This window comes from Giraffa tippelskirchi, chromosome 6 (assembly GCF_054371585.1).
Source record: "Giraffa tippelskirchi isolate mGirTip1 chromosome 6, T2T-mGirTip1v1.2.pri, whole genome shotgun sequence".
Taxonomy (NCBI): Eukaryota; Metazoa; Chordata; class Mammalia; order Artiodactyla; family Giraffidae; genus Giraffa; species Giraffa tippelskirchi.
In genome coordinates, this window is record NC_137280.1 from 68,449,793 (window position 1) to 68,467,495 (window position 17,703).

The 17,703-nt window shown below is 39.9% G+C and overlaps 1 protein-coding gene across 50 annotated transcripts in view; it reads left to right on the forward strand.

The window, feature by feature from the left end:
• Positions 1-17,703, forward strand: part of PHF20L1 (PHD finger protein 20 like 1) — a 71,164-nt gene that overhangs the window by 43,613 nt on the left and 9,848 nt on the right. For 33 of the 50 annotated variants that reach the window (XM_081503563.1, XM_081503565.1, XM_081503566.1 and 30 more), the window contains 3 exons: positions 3,964-4,020; positions 5,222-5,329; positions 14,391-14,555. In XM_081503563.1, coding sequence (XP_081359689.1) covers positions 3,964-4,020; positions 5,222-5,329; positions 14,391-14,555 — 330 coding nt within the window. The remainder of the gene's footprint in view (positions 1-3,963; positions 4,021-5,221; positions 5,330-14,390; positions 14,556-17,703) is intronic. The other 17 variants (XM_081503595.1, XM_081503604.1, XM_081503606.1 and 14 more) reach the window with 1 other exon arrangement.

The window sequence follows — 17,703 nt, forward strand, 5'->3', positions numbered from 1 at the left end:
TTTTTTTTCCAGAATTTTACAAAACCAAACCAAACCACAACCAGAGACTCCTTAATCTGTTTCCACCCCCATACCAAATGTTCATGGTTTATTCAAAGCCTGGGGTTTCCATGGAGAGTCTCAGGGATAGCCTCTTTTTTTTTTGGCCAGAAAAATCAGATATTTAGCACACTGAAGAAACCACTCTGCATTATGAGGCTTTCTGTGACATGAAACCAGATATGGCTCAGAGATCTGTCTCTCTTGCTTTAATCTGAATAGCTCCGTTTGTTTTTTTATCATGTTTTTGTTTGGCCAGGGGTTGGGGGTTGTAATATATATTGGCCATTTTTTTTTAATTAATTTATATATTTTAGTTGGAGGCTAATTACTTTACAGTATTGTAGTGGTTTTTGCCATACGTTGACATGAATCAGCCATGGGTTTACATGTGTTCCCCATCCTGAGCCTCCCTCCTACCCCATCCCTCTGGGTCATCCCATTGCACCAGCCCTGAGCACTTGTCTCATGCATTGAACCTGGACTGGTGTTCTGTTTCACATATGGTAATATACATGTTTCAATGCTCTTCTCTCAGATCGTCCCACCCTCACCTTCTCCCACAAGAGTCCATAAGACTGTTCTATGCATCTATGTCTCTTTTTCTGTCTTGCATATAGGGTTATTGTTACCATCTTTCAAATTCCATATATATGCATTAGTATACTGTATTGCTGTTTTTCTTTCTGGTTTACTTCACTCTGTATAATGGGCTCCAGTTTCATCCATGTCAATAGAACTGATTCAGATGTATTCTTTTTAATGGCTGAGTAATATTCCATTGTGTATATGTACCACAGCTTCCTTATCCATTCGTCTGCTGATGGACATCTAGGTTGCTTCCATGTCCTGGCTATTATAAACAGTGCTGCGATGAACATTGGGGTACATGTGTCTCTTTCATTTCTGATTTCCTCGGTGTATATGCCCAGCAGTGGGATTGCTGGGTTATATGGCAGTTCCGTTCCCAGTTTTTTAAGGAATCTCCACACTGTTCTCCATAGTGACTGTACTAGTTTGCATTCCCACCAACAGTGTAAGAGGGTTCCCTTTTCTCCACACCCTCTCCAGAATTTATTGCTTGTAGAATTTTGGATAGCAGCCATTCTGACCAGCATGAGATGGTACCTCATTGTGGGTTTGATTTGCATTTCTCTAATAATGAGTGATGTTGAGCATCTTTTCATATGTTTGTTAGCCATCTGTATGTCTTCTTTGGAGAAATGTCCATTATATAGTATTTTGTTGAAAAAGTTCTGTTGATAAAATTTAGTTTACAAATCACTATTCTGTTAACTAATAACCTGGTACTTTGTTTCCCAAATTCTGGTGCATGGTGAAATAAAGACAATGTAGAGAACGTCTCGTAAAATGACATTTATTCTTTTGTGTAATTCTTAAATAGATCTATTTTTAAATCTATTTGTGCATGAGTGTTTTTAAAAGTCCTGTCGTTATTGCCTATAGGAATATTTACTTTAATATCCTTGTGTAAAATGTTGACAAGCCTTTCTCAGTTCCCTAGTTTTACTTTTGAAATTTTATATTAAGAAATATAGAAACCAACAGAACATTGAAAAGCACTTTTCCTCCAATTAAAAAATAAATTAAAAAAAAAGAAATATAAAGGTTTGGGACCCTCCAGAACATGTGAAAACAGTCTAGAACGGATCCTCCTGAAAGCACTCTGATATTATAATTTCTGTATCTGTTCTGCTTTGCTGACCTGTGTTCCAGAGCTGAGGGTAAGGACCATGTTATTTGTCTTCCAAGTGCCTGAGGGATCCCACACATTCCAGCCAGAAAAAGGCATCCCTGAAAGGCAGTTCCTTTCATTTGAATCACCCCCAGGTGCTTCCCAGGTGACTCAGTGGGTAAAGAACCTGCCTGCAATGCAGGAGACACAGGAGTCGCAGGTTCGATCCCCAGGTCTGGAAGAACCCTTGGAGAAGGGCATGGCAATCCACTCCAGTATTCTTGCCTGGAGAATCCCATGGACAGAAAGGTACCTGGAGGTCTGTGTCCATTGGGTCGCAGAGAGTTGGACTTCATGACAAGTGACTGAGCATGCAGGCACAACATGCAGGTGTCGCTAGTGTCGCTAGTGGTGAAGAACCCACCTGCCAGTGCAGGAGACATAAGAGACGCAGGTTTGATCCCTGGGTCAGGAAGATCACCTGGAGTAGGAAATGCCAACCCACTCCAGTATTCCTCTCTGGAGAAGTCCATGGACAGAGGAGCCTGGTCGGCTACTGTCTATGGGGTCGCAAAGAGTTGGACATGACTGAAGTGGCTTAGCTTGCACACAGGGGATTCTGGACTTGTTCCACCTTTCACCCTGGAGACTCAGTGCTCCCAGGATTAGGGCCCTGCGGGGCAATAATCATGGTCAAGGGCTACTTCTGGTGTATCTCTACCATCATTTAAGATTTAGAATGCAAGTCTCTTATTGTTTCTGTTGTAAATGGCTTGTCATTGTCAAGAAAATTGCATTAAATTTGGGAAATTTTCATGGGGTGGTGCAGTCATTGTTATCAAGCAGTGATTAGTGAAAGGAAGTGAGGCATTTGTTCAATAGTCTTGATAATAAGGAAGTTTAATGTCATTTCTCTTTGATGTTCTTTTCATTTTTTGGTCATAAGAAATCTTTTTATCGGGGAGATTACCAATGTTTTTACTGAATTTGAAACAATTATTAGTGCCTCATTAACATTTAGTTCAAGTTGAGTGGTATTTTTATATTTTTGTTGTGTGTTATTTATGTAAATTATTTGCAGTAAGGTGAATCAAATGCTAGCTTTTTTGATACTTTATTGGAGTGATTTAAAAGTCAACTCATAAATGGTGATATTAGAGCATAATTTAATAGACTGAAATTGTATTTAAGTGTACTAGAGTCTTTTTCTTAGATTAACCCTAGACACAGATAAAATATTAGTATTGGGAATAGCTGAATATGAGTTGAGAAACTTGGTTTAGTGTGTCTGTGTCAGCAACACAGTTATTGAGGTGCACTATTGGTTTAAAAATGTATTTTGGATTATTAGATAATAATAACCTAAGTGCCATTAAGTTGAATGTTTTTTATGTGTTAATAATAAGCCTTTATATCTTGGATAAAGACCAAAAATGATTTATAGAATAATTCTGTTTTGGCTTTTCTCGTTACCTAATAACACATTCGATGGAGTTCAAAGGTATTCATTTGTTCCAGACAACAGAGGTTAAATATTAGTCTAAAAAATTTATGCAGATTGTTGAAAACCAGTATAACTTAATATGAAATTTGATATTTCATTTGGATGATGGGAATAGCATTTTGTCATTATTGTCATGGGAGCAGAAATGTTACATGGACCTACTGCTGGAGTGCATTCCAACATCTCCTGAATTGCCAAAGTCTGTGGTGCCAGAGTTGATCTTAACTGATTGGCCAGTGCATTCACTCTAACATTTTTTTATGTTAAGACCCACATTTATGCTATTTCTAGAAATGGTACAGTCTCAAATTACTCCACCATAAAGGAGGAAGTGAAAAAAAGCACTCATTATTTATCAGACACTAATCATTTTACATATTTTGACTCACGTAGTGCTGATAACAGCAGGAGGTAGATACTGTTATTCCTGTTTGGCAGATAAGGAAACTGAACCACAGAGAGATTAAATGATTTCCTCGAGACTGTGCAGCTAATAGGTGGTGGAACTAGGAATATAATCTGAATAGTCTGAAGCACCAAACATCATCCTTATTTCTTTGAAGTAAGAAATCTCACTTCTATGTTACTAGTTCGGGCAATAATGTAGACCTTTAGGGGAAAAGAGTCTTGGGTAGAGTTTTGTGAGCAATTGTAATTTAAAACATTGTTCCATAGTCTTAACCCTTTCTGACTAAACTTACCTATTTTTCCCCTAAACCTGCAGGAATATCGAAAACGGAAAAAAAAGTGAAATTGGAAGAAAAAAGCTCAACTGCATTTGGTATGAACAGAAAGTAATCTTTAAGCAAAAGACTGTAGATGGCTTGGCAGTGGGCGGACCTAGTCTGTCCCTCGCTGCTACCTGCTAGTGCTCCGTTAGGTGTGCGTGACCCTCTGCTCTAGTGTTCACTAGTTTATTCACCTCCAGTATGTGCTTTCTTAACACGTGTCTTGTGGTGGTATGTGTATTTTTTGTCAAGGAACCCTAAGGCTTTCTTTGAGAACTTGATGTTTTTGAACATCTTTGAAATTATGACTGTTTAAAAATATTGTACCATTTAATATTGTTGATCCTTAGAGAATGGATGGTAAATTAAAATAGCCTTTTTTTCCCAGCCATTTTTTTTTTTACTTTCTTTATAAAAAGTTGCTAAGTTTTCTGCTGTCTTTTCTGTCTTCTGTGCAATCATGACTATAAGTTTTGGAATAATGGATAATAGTCTTAAATATTCTACAATTAGCTCCCTGGAGCTTGAGTTATTAAAAGTTGGTTCAATGTGGTTGATAAGCTGTGGGCTAAACCTTTATGAGTTGGACAATAGTCGAATATATGTGATGAATTAATTTTAAATAAAGTATTCTAGGATACTGTTTTAACATCTGTTTATTTTCTTTAAAGTGCATATGATTGGGAAAAAGGAGTATTTTAAAATTTTAGGACAAAATTTAGTTTAATGAGTTAAGTTTTTACTTCTTTGTGCTTTTTATCTTCATTCTTACATACACAGAAAATATTGAAAGACTGAAGGAATTATTTGTGGATTTGACTTAGTTTTTTAAAATATTTTTCCAAAGGAAAAAAGTTCCAAGTTTTTTTAATCTTCTAATACATTTTCTTGTTAAATTTTATGTGGAAATGTTGAGTCTCAGTCAGGTTTTTCTTAAATTGTGGAGTATATTTCTTGCCACATCAGGAAACTGAGTTACATTACTCATTTAAGAATTTTAACTACTGTCTGTGTTAACTTTAAGGTGTCAGGAGTTGGGATTTCTCAACACTGCTAATGAAGATCCCCTCTTATAGCCCAGTAACCCTAATCAGGAGTTCCAGACTCATGACAGGAACAGTTTAATTGAATCCATCCACTCTGGGCAGGTGACTGGAATAGCTGATTAAACCATAAATGCTGCTTTTAGGTTAACCACAAAGGAACAACTCAGGATCAGTCATGATTACTAACTGACTCACTTTTTTCATTTAGGTAAGAGAAAAGAAAAGGATAAAGAGAGAAAAGAGAAGAGGGACAAAGATCACTACAAACCAAAGCAGAAGAAGAAGAAGAAAAAGAAAAAGAAATCTAAGCAGCATGGTAAGTACAGTTCTTCCTCAGTATCTGGGGTATTGGTTCCCAGCAGTTAACAAAATCCACAGATGCTCAAGTTTCTTGTATCAAATGGCATGGTGTAGTCAGCCTTTCATACCCGTGAGCTCCACATACGTCTGTGGAAGTAAAAACTGATCTGTAGTTGGCTAAATCCACAGTTGCAAAACCTGTGGATACAGAGGGCTGGATTGTACGCTAAGATGGTAATTCCCATTTTTTAATATTCTAAGGTTTTTTTAGCTTTCCTCTTTTACCAAAGTGGAGGTAGGACAGTATTCCCATATTCTTGAGAGCTGAGCAGTTCATCTAGTACCCTTCCTTTGTCTTGCTAATGTTGAAAATATGCAGTTCTGTTTAGCTACAGTCAGTAAGTTAAGTGGTCTATAAATTAGTCCTTGCAATGACTAGTCTTCCATTGCCAGCGTTATGGTGGACTAGATACCCTGACCAAGTATCCTTCTGTGTACTGTGAAGGAATTTCTCTTAATCTTGAATTTAAAGTCCTTTGAATTAGCTTTCAGAAATGAGGGAAAATATTTTTAGAAAAGCTTGGAGAAAAAACAAATGATTTTTCTAACAATAGTTTGTCACTAAATAGTCATTAAAGCAAAAATCATTCTTTGAGCTAGGAGGTTACCATATAGTGATAAAGGTTGAGTTTACATCTTTACATCTTTCACTTTACATCTTTCTAAGTTTTATCACTGAATAACATCATCATATCTTTCTTAGTAATTAATAAATTAACAAAACCTGAAAGTGTCTGTAAGGATAAGAAAGATGGCAGCTGCGTAGTTGATCCAACAGAACTGTTCAGGACACTGAACTCAGCAGCTGCAGAGTAGACAGTTTTTTCAGACAGACTCAGACATTTATCAAAATGGACCATGGGATGCAGCTTTAAGCAAACCTCAACACACTTAAGGGCTTTCCTGGTGGCTAAGATGGTAAAGAACCTGCCTGTAATGCAGGAGACCCAGATTCGATCCTTGGGTTGGGAAGATTCCCTAGAGAAGGGAATGGCTACCCACTCCAGTACTCTTGTCTGGAGAGTCAACTTAAAATCACTATTGAAAAGACAAAAAAGCTCCATATGTTTAGAAATCAAGCAGAATATTTTAAAATAATTCATGGATGAAAGGAAAATGCCAAAGGGAAAATAAATAAGATGTTAAGAACCTGGCAGGTGATAAAAATATTATACATGTATCAACACTTGAAAATGTAGTTAAGATTGTACTTGTGAGAAGAATATTGCCGTACATGCTTATAAAAGAAAAGAAGGCTCAAAGTCAGCTAAGCCTCCAGCTTAAGAAGTTAGAAAAGATTAAGTCCAGAAAAAGTAGAAGTGAACATGAATAATAAACATATGAACAGAAATTAATGAACTAAAAAAAAGGTAGGAAGAAATGAAAAATGCCAAAATTAAATGATGACACCTAATTTTAGACTTCTGGCCCCCAGAACTGAGAGAATAAACTTCTCTTGTTTCTGTCCACCAGTTTTGTGGTAATTTGTTGGGGGCAGCTCTAGGAAACTTATACAACTCCAAATTCAGTTTGTTATTATTGTTGTTAGGCACTCAGTTGTATCCAGCTAGCTCTTTTGGGACCCCATGGACTGTAGCCCACCAAGCTCCTCTGTCCATAGGATTTCCCAGGCAAGAATATTGGAGTGGGTTGCCATTTCTTCCTTTAGGGGGTCTGTCTGATCCAGGGATTGAACCTGGGTCTCCTGCATTGGCAAGTGGGTTCTTTACCACTGAGCCACCTGGGAAGCCCCAAAATTCACTTTAATTGGTTTAAATAGCTTTGCTGTCAAAATCAGAAGAGAACAGTATGGGAAGGGACAGTCACAGGCTATTCTTATTTGTGGACAGAGAGGCAAAACACATGGAATTAAATCTAGCAGGATATTTAAAAATATGACTATATAGGATTGGAATGCAAAGTTGGTTTGACATTAGAAGATGAATTAATGAAATTCACCACAGTAACATAGTTTTAATAAATGTAGGAAAACCATGGATTTTGATGCATCCGTGTGTACTTACATTAAAAAAAAAAACTTTGAATAGCAGATTGTAAAACTTTACTTAGAAACATAAAGAAAGCCTAAATAATTGGGAGATGATTCATATTCATGGGGTAGTAGATTACTGTTGAAAAGATGCCACTTGAAATAAATCTATAGATTCATTGCTGATTCTGAACTTAACATGGAAGAGTAAAGAGCCAAGAATGATACAGTCACTCTTGAAGAAGAATAAGGAGAGTTGCTATTCGGTTTTCAAAGCAGGGAGACATTTTGAAGGAATAGAATATATTAAGAACAGAAGAATTCAAAGCAGATCATACATATTTCAAAACTTAGTTTATTCAAAGCTGACAGTTTGGTAGGTAAGGGATGAACTTTTCAGTAATTGGTATTAGAATAATTTATAATCCATATAATGACAATACTGGACTCCAACTTTACACCATGTAACAATCAGACTGATATTGATGAAACTTCCTATGTGAAAGACAAAACTATAGATCTTTGAAAGTATAGAAAGTCATCTTTGTGATCTTTGGGCAGAGATTTCTGAATGAAAAATGCTAACCCAAAAGAAAAGGTTGAAAATGTGACTAGACTGAAGTGAACTTTGGCTCATCAAAAGCCTTACAGAGAGAGTGAAAAAACAACACGAACCATAGGAAAATAATCATAACATAAATACCTGACAGAGTATTATTATTCAGAATGTATTTCAAGCCCTTACAGATCAAAAAGAGAAAGAAAACCCAGTATGGAAATGGACAAAAGAGTTTAATAGGTATTTCACAGAAGTGGAAACCTGAAAATGATTATATAAGACAATGCACGCTCTAAGGCGAAGCTGCCCAATATAACTTTTAGAACCTAGTGAAATCTATTTCCTCTCTGCCATGTTGGCAGAAATTACGAGGTGGATGGTATCAGATGTGCTGAGGAGGTGGAGACAGTGGTACAACCACCATGGGAAAGCCACAATGTTTTTCTAATGAGAGTAGAGTTGACCTCAGATTCCGAACTAAACTCACACGGTCTGTCAGGAGACATGTACAAGAATGTTCATGGCAGCACTGGCATTGGCCTGTGTCCACCTGTCCTTCAGTGGAATCTGTGTCACTGTGTAAATAAATGGATTATACCCTTTGGAATCTCATGAACAAAATGGATAAGCTAAAAGTCAAGTCGCAGAGGAAAACATGTACAGTTTTACAATTTCATTTATGTAAACATCTAAAAGTTGTAAAACTAAGCAGTATATTTTTCAGAGATTCCAGTGTATGTAGCAAAAGCATAAAGGAAAGCAAGAGAATGATGAATAGAAATTCAGAATTAGTGTTGCCTCTGAGGTAGAGAAAGGACTTTTTAGTTCACATTGGAAGGTAGTACAAAGGAACCTTCCAAAAGTGACAGTGATACTCTCTCAGAGTGCATGGTGGGTACCTGAGTATTTTGTAGTATTTACTCGCTTTATATCATACCCATTTCCCCCCCATATGTATCAAACACTTAAAACAGTTTCAGAAACTATGACGCCAATGAGGTACTTTCAGAATTTGTAATCTTTGTTGGTAAATTCTTCAGATTTTAACTCCCTCTATAGGCCAAAAACAGCCTCTGATCTTCCCACAGGATATAAAGTTTCTGTATTCTCTAACTCTAAAGTAATGGCATTGAAAAACTTGAATCCACTTCGCAGACACTCTTCGTTGCTTCTCAGCTTTTCTGTCTGACCCTACCCCTTCACAGACAGCTCTGTGGAAGCCATACTGGAGAGAACCAGAAGTTAGGTAAACAGAAACCAGGGACCACAGACTCCTGTTTAGTGACTTCTCTCTCGTGAGGATGTATCAGAATGCAGAAATGACAAGTGTCACACTACAGGCCGGATGCCAGATGAGCTAGCTGAGGATATTTGGCTGCCTTGGGTATTCCAGTGGAGACACCAAAGCGTCAGGGCAGGAAGGGCCATGCTTTTTTTAAGTCACCTTAACATCACATCAGCAAACAGAACTGTTCCAACACTTTGTAGTAGATGCAGAATATCCTGTACTGAAGCACCTGTGATGGTGGGGAACAGACAACAAGGAGGGGCTGATGAAGAACAAAGTAAGAAGCAGGCCATACTTGTTAGCAGAATGAGGGATAGTGACCGCAAGTGAGATTGCAGGAAGCGATGACTTAAAGAAAGGAGAATGATTAGGATGAGTAAGTGAAAGTCGCTCAGTCGTGTTTGACTCTTTTCGACCCCATGGACTGCAGCCTTCCAGGCTCCACTGTCTAAAGGCAAGAATTCTGGAGTGGGTTGCCATTTCCTTCTCCAGGGATGGCTAAGTCTTGGACAAGTTCAGAGAAAATTTGCACCTCAAACTTGTAGCCCACCATGACCTAAGGCAACACTATTTATAAAGAGCCATGGAGTTTCCCTGATGGCTCAGCAGGTATAGAATTCCCCTGCTACACAGGAGACTCAGGAGACATGGGTTTGATCCCTGGGTTGGGAAGATCCCCTAGAGGAGGAAATGGCAACCCACTCCAGTATTGTTGCCTGGCGAATCCCCATGGACAGAAGAGCCTGGTGGCCTACAGCCCATAAAGAGTCGGACATGACTGAGCAACTAAGCACATGTTAAAGAAATAAACCTTTAAAAAAAAAGTTGCATGTTTTTAAATTAAAAAGAACCTTATACCTTTGCATTGTAAAATCAGATCTATAAATGAAAATCTTAACTTTGAAAACAGAGTCCTGGTAAAGACTAGCGATGCATAGGAGCATTGCTGTTTGTACACAGCAGGTGTTAGATCGGGTAATCACTGGCATCTTTGCAATTAATTATTGCATTTGAGGAAAATTTATTCTGGGCTGTTTAATTCATCTTGGAAATGACACTTTCCCCCAGGTGATTAAATTAGAAGAGTGTTCTTTAAACTTAAACAGGAGGTTTTAAATAACTTTGAAATTTTAAGGACATCTTAAATTTTAAAGAATTCACATTATTACTGCGTGTGTTCCTAATAGAATATGTATTTTAGTCTGCAATTGCTACCATCAAGGAGTTTAAAAAATTCTTTTCCTTTTACCATTCAGTGTAATTTTGCATATCCTGTGATGCTTAGTATGTACCAAATACTAACCATTTTACATATACTAGTTCGTTTAATCCCCACATTAACCTTTCATGGTGGGGCCTGTTATCCCCACTTTATAACAGTTAACTAAAACAGAAAGATAAAGAGAGTTGTCCAAGCTCACATGGCTAGTAAGTGGAGAAAAGCAGATTGAAACCCAGGCAGTCTAGCTTCTGAGTCTTTCATGCTGTGTTGTTAATTTTGACCTCCTTACCTTAAATATTGTTTTCTAGGCTGTGCATTCTTCTTTTCTTGTGTTGTTAACATACTAAGTCCTTAGTAGTTATCGGTTAGTTTAAATGAAGCTACGGAAAATAGTAGTTAAATGATCCTTTATAATTATTCCATACAACTGTGGGTTGACAGATGTTTTGATTACCAGAATTAGTTTACATAGTATAAAGCTAACATTGTGTTCAGTCTGTGTGTGTGAGAAATTTCTATGTTGGGATTTTATTTAAAAGTGACATTTTTGCCAGTCTTTAACTTTGTTATTTTGAGCAAATTGCTTCATCTCCTTGTCTTTTATGTATCTGTAAATATGGGAAACTGAAGATGTACAGAGGTTTAAGAACTAGAATGAGGAATGCAGAGAGAATCCAAAGTATTGTATAGTAAAAACAAAGGTTCCCTTCTAGCTGCTTGTAAGCAAGCATATATGTTGGGAGTGGTAAGGAGTATGCATAAATATCTACCGTGATGTGTTGTGTGTGTGGTAAAAGTGGTACAAAATAAATTCTACTTGGTGAAACTTTATGTAGAAGATGACATTTGCTCTAACCCTGAAACATAGTAGTAGACTGCTATTCGTAATAGCCATAGGGCATGAGAGTGGGGAATACAGGTTGCGTGTAGAATGCTAGGGCTTCCCAAGTGGCACTAGTGGTAAAGAACCCACCTGCCGGAGACAGAAGAAACCTGGGCCCGATCTCTGGGTTGGAAAGACCGCCCTGGAGGAGGGCATGGCAACCTACTCTGGTATTCTTGCTTGGAGAATCCCATGGACAGAGGAGCCCAGTAGGCTACATTCCACAGGGTCACAAAGAGTCAGACATAACTGAAGCAACTTAGCATGCATGCATGTAGAATGCTAGGGAATTTTGTTCAATGCTAATATACTGTACAATGATTAAATGTCTGCCATGTTTTATTTTTAACACCAAATTGAGATTTCTACCGTTATTTTTATACTGAACCAATACTTCCACTTTCGCTGAGAGGGGGTTGTAACATGTAGTCAGTAAAAGGGCAGCTTTTGAGAGCTGAGTGTGCACGTTCACATCCCGATTGCGACACTTAGAGCTTAATTTATTTAAATTCTATATACTTAAGTTTCCTTGTGTGTAAAATGGTGATGATAGTTTCTGCTACGTAGATACATTGTTAGGATGCCATAAGGTAATTGTCATGAAGTACTTTACTCAGTACCTGGCTAGCATTTAGTAGATCCCCTTCACATTTTCATACCTGTGCTCCAGTAACGCGATGCTGGCAGCTTTGCAATTCCGGGGAGGCTCTGAGAGATGACTCTGAGGTCTGGCAGGCAGTGTGAGCATCATCTGGGAGCATCCCACTGCTGAATGACGTGGGCGTGAGGCCCGGGAGAAGCGGTTTTAACAAGCTTCCCAGTGTGTATCAGATGCTGAAATCCACTAATAATGCTTTTTTGGTTAAGAGTAAGGCTTCTGTAGTCAGACTGTCTGAGTTCGAATGTTGGCTTTGCCATTGATAGCTGTGTCTTCTTGGGCAGCTTAACCTTTTCTGCCTGTTTTTTCATTTGTATAACAGCACTAACAGTAGTAGCTCTTTGTTGGAGAGCTGTGAGAATTATGAGTAGTTGGTACCCATAAAACACTTAAGGTCATGTTTGGCACCTAGAGAGCCCTTGATGAACATGGCCCGTGCCATGGTGTTTAGGATGAGCACTGCTGCTGCCACACACTACTGCCGAACAGTGAGTCAGAAACAACACACATTGACAATGTGTGGAGGTTCTGGAGGTCATAAGTCCAAAATGGGTCTCACTGGGCTAAAATCAAGGTGTCAGAACTGCACTCCTCTCTGGAGGCTCCGGGGAGAATCCGTTTTCTTGCCTTTCCCAGATTCCAGAGGCCACCGGGTGTCCTGGCTCCTGTCCTGCCCCATCTTCAAAGCCAGCGGTGGCGGCTGAGGTCTTGTCTTAGTTTACATCACTCTGACACCGACTCTTTTGCCTCCCTCTTACTTTTAGGGACCCTTGTGATTACGCTGGGCCAACCCAGATAGTTCAGGATAATCTCTTATTTTAAAGTCAGCTGATGACCAGCTTGATTCCATCAGCAGCCTTAATTCCCCTTAGCCCTCTGATCCAGCATATCCACTGGTTGGGCTAGGGATTGGGCCGTGGATGTTTTAGGGGGCTGTTATTCTTCCTCCCATAAGCACCAACTTCAGATGGCTGAGACTCCATGTGCACCAGCATTGGACTGTTTTCGTAAACCTTTCTTTCCACTCTCTATGAGTCTTCAGCCCTTTCTACCTCTCATTTATTCCCTCATCTGCATTAGTTTACATCCTTTGCCTCACACTCAGTTGAGGAAATGGAAGCCATCAGATGAACACTGGCTCATCTCTTCTCCACCACATCTATGTACTTACCTGAATATGTCAATCCTCTCCTTTGCCTCTGCCAAAATGGAAGGACTGCCTGTCTTTTTATTCTTGAATCCTGGCATGTCTCCCGCACCCCCCCACCCCCATCAACCACATGTTTAGATTTGTATGGACAATGTGTGGGATCTTCCTTCTTTCAAAAGCACTCTGCTGAACTCACATTTCATCTCTGATTTCTCCACCTCCTATTTATGCTTCCACTCCATCTCAGAACCCCAGTTTCAGCACCAAGTTGTTCAAGCAGAAACCTGGAAATTGCCCATGATGGCAGCTCACAGCCCTCCGTCTCCAGTCTGCAGATCACTGCGTCTGCTTTCAAATGTCACCTCAGCCGCCATCCTCCCAGCCCAGGCTGCCAGCATTTCTTGTCTGGTCTGTACCACTGCCTCTGAACTGTGTCCCCACTTCTGTCCGTGCTGCCTGGACTCCCCCCTCCATTCCATAGCTGTAAAACGGGTGTCACATCCTGCTCCTTCTCACAAACTTTGACTTTTGTTCCTTTAAAAACAAAATCTTACCTTCAATGTGATCTGGCTCCTGTCACTCGGGCCTCATTTCTTACCTCCCGCCCTCACTGTGTTCTGGCCACGGGCTTGTCCCGTCATTCAAGATGTGCCCAGTGTTCTGCTTGGTGGCCACCCCATGTGCCTGTACTCAAACCTCTCCTGTCTTTGCCCCCTGACCGCACCCAACTCAGCCAATCCTTCTGCACAACTCAGTCTAAGCTGAGGAAGACAGAACGTTGACTAATTTCTTTCTGGACCATTTAATGTAGTTCAGAGGTTTTCTGCTGAAGAATTTATTGATTGAATTATCACTATGATAATTGACTTGCTAGACATCATGAGAATCTCTTTACAAAAAAAAAGAAAAGCGAACAGTTAATTTCCATCTTCCACATCTTAACTTCAGACATAGCTGTGATTATGATGAAGAGAAAATGTAGCTATAATCCTTTTTCACTTCCGGACTACTTAATAAGAGTTTGTGGATACCAGTTAGAACCTGGTGCTCCCTACTGTGTAGACACTGCCTGGGGTGTATATCCCAATGTTCTTGCCAAAGCCAGTTCATCAGATGTGTGATGATCTAGCTGCTCATGGATGAGAAGAGAAAGTGGTGGCATGCTTGTTTATGTGTCATAAAACATGACCTTCTCATTATTTTTGTAGTGACTCTTCTTGATTACTTGACACTTTATTAATATTTCTCTATGTATCTTATGTTGCAGACTATTCAGACTATGAAGACAGTTCCCTAGAATTTTTGGAAAGGTGCTCTTCTCCACTAACTCGATCTTCTGGGAGTTCTCTGGCTCTGCGAAGCATGTTTACGGAGAAAAATACAACATATCAGTACCCAAGGGCAATCTTGTCAGTTGATCTTAGTGGTGAAAGTATGTGTAACCATGTAATGCTTAAAACAAAGTCTTAAGATTAAATGTGGAACTGAGAACAACGCATACTTGATCGAGGCCTGTCTGAGCAGGGCACACAATTTAAAAAGTTACTCCATAAACCAATATGAAAATCTCAACATTAGAAATTTAGCTACTTTTAAAATTTATATGAAGTAAAATGAGCATTTCTACTTAATTGTAGGACAGGTGGTAAGGAAACAGTGTCCACTATGTACTGGTCTTCTGTGGGTGTTTTTCCATGTATTTTCATATTCTTCACTACCAGCTATAAAATAGATATTGTTACCCACACTGTATAAACAAGCAGAGGCTTATAGGTTAAGTAACTTATGGGGCTAATTAGCATTAGAATTAAAATTCAAACCAGGGTCTATCTTAACTCCTAAGAAAATGCTTTTTCTGCCAGATTTTTATCCTAGTCTTAAAAAGACGCTTTGAATTCCAGATCACAGATAACTGTGTAACCAAAAGTCTGGAAATGTGGTCAGGTCAGTGATCTGAACACATTCAGGTGTTAGGCATGTTGACAGAAAGCCAATTAGGTGATGACACGAGCCCTGGAGTTGGAATGGCTCAGGTTTTCCTGCAAGTCCAGTCCCGATGGTGGAGGAGGTGAGGACTCTGTCCTGCCAGTGTGCTAAGCAATGGGAAGAGAGACTCTTAACTGTAGACACTGATAGCAGTGGCTTGAGAGCAGAGCTCCAGCACAGTCAGGGAATGCAAGGCAAAGGATGGGGCTCCATCCTGTGTGAAATCCCAGGGCTGTTTAGGGGGTGCCTTGTCTTCTTGAGTGCCCTGCATGGCGGATGCCCGGTCATGTTTTCTCTTTGGCACTGTTACTGCCTGCTCTCTTCAGGTCTAACTCTCCTCTAGCTCACGATAGGGAAAAGTATATTCTTCCCTTGACCCTAAAATAAGCACACAGCACTTGTGAGATTTTTAAAATCTCACATCTAAGAAAAACAGGGGAGGGAGGACTAGGGAAAAGGCCCATCTGCTTTTCCCTTTTGGGCCAGTGGTCCTTAACCTCAGGTGTACATCATATTCATTGGTGTGAGGCTAAAATAGCGGGTATTTTAGGCGCTGCAGCAGGGTACAGATCTGGGGTTTTGGGGAGGGCAGATCCTGGCAAGATAGCCCTGGTAGCCGGTGTTGAAAATCAGGTAACCCCCATCCTGTGAGCCATAAAGGTCTGATGATTGCCTGTTTATGCAGAGTGACGGAGAGTGGGGGATGGGCGAGTGGTGTGACGGGAACTAGAACACGTGAGCGGGGCTGGAAAGAGTGTCCTGAGCAGGTGCCCTCCGGTCAGCTGGCTTTCCTTGCCCTTCACGTGTTCAAGTGCTGAGCCCTGAGAAGGAAAGTGGGGACGTTCTCAAATGTGAGGGTGCATCAGAACCAACTAGAGAGCTTCTTACAACCGATCTCTGGGCCTTACCGGAAGAATTTCTGGGTTCCAACAAGTTCCCAGGCAGTGCTGCCCTGGACAGCACACTTGGGGAATATTGTCTGGAAACAGCAGTGATAGTTCTGGGGGCAGTAGTGTGCTCGGGCTACTCGGTTGGAGCTGTCATCAGGTGGTGTTCCAGTGCAAGAGGGAACCTGTACCTACTTTTCTTACTTAACTTTCAACCCTGTGACCCATTTACTTAGCCTCCAGAGTTCAGCCAAATACTGCTTCGATGCTTGTGAGTTAGACAAACTGGATTTTCTGGCCAGTATATCAAATTTGCCTTCTAACACCATAAAGCCTGGCTGTTTTGGTTATACAAGCCCATGTAAGATATACCCTAATTCCTTTTAAGGGTAATAGTTTTTCAATTAAATTCATTACTATTATGATTGCCGTCTGTTTAATGCCACGTATGTATGCAACAGTGTTGGAAACTGTTCATCTGTGTTCTAGTCTGGCATTTTGAAACATGAACTTGTGTTCAGTAAAGCCCAAGAGATAATACAGATTTTGGATTTAAGTTAGGAAAAGTATGAATAAGTGAAATTTCTTACTCAGATTGTTAATATTGAAATATTTTATAATAGCTAATTGATTTACTTCTTGCTGCTTGAATGCTTTCTTGTATTTCTTTACCATTATCCTCATTTCTACTGACCTCACTCTCCAAGATGTCCCAAGATCCTAAGGGGGAAAAAACATGTGTTTTTCTATAAAACATCAACTTTTTATAAATCAGAAACAAAACATTCAAAAACATTGAGTCAGGGAAACAATAGCCAAGATTGGAAGCTGATAAGGAAACTCTAAAGCATATGAAATATTTAGAATATAAATAGCATGAATTACTTAGAGTTCAGGCAGCTTGCATCTGATCTGATTAAGTCTGAAAAGGAAATTTTCTCTATATCATGACTCCCTCCTCCCCACTTCCAGAAACATTCTGGAGTGGCTGTTGTATATATCAGGCTTCATTCTGAGCGCTGGCTGCGGAGCAGTCAGCAGTACAAAAGCCCTTGCTTTCCCAGACACTCGGCGTTCTAGAAAGGGGAGCTGTATAAGCAGCAGGTGAAGGAATGTCTGGGCACATGACTGCAAGTTAGGGAGGGGAGGTAGAGAGGAAGGAGCCAGCTTTGCTCTCTGCTCTGAGGACGGCCCCCATTTAGCAACCTCCGGGGAGTGGACAGGTCTTGTGTCTCATGCCGTGGGACGACTCCGTTTCCCCAGCATTTCTCCACCCACACTTCCGGCACACCTCTAGTGTCCTGCCATCATTTCTTTCCCTTTGTCATCACTCAAGTATTTCCTTACATTTGCCTCAGTTATTTTTCCTCAGTAGCCTGAGCTAAATGGTAGTCTTTGACTTGACCATGTTACAAGAACAAACCTAAAACCTAGCACTTAAATAGAGTCTTTGTAGTGTTTATCCATATAATCTAACTTCTGGGATGGAGTTTTTTTTTTTTTTTTTGAAGAGTTTTATCAAAATGAACTTTAGAATGTTATAAAATCCTCAGGGAACTCATAATCCTGGTTTAAGAAATCCCGGTGAGATCCGTGAGAACATAGGCTCTAGGGTCAGGCATTCCTGGCACACAGTTGGCTTTACCACGTGCTGGCTGCACTACAGGCAGGTTATGTGTCTTAAATATAAAGTGCTTCATGTGGTCC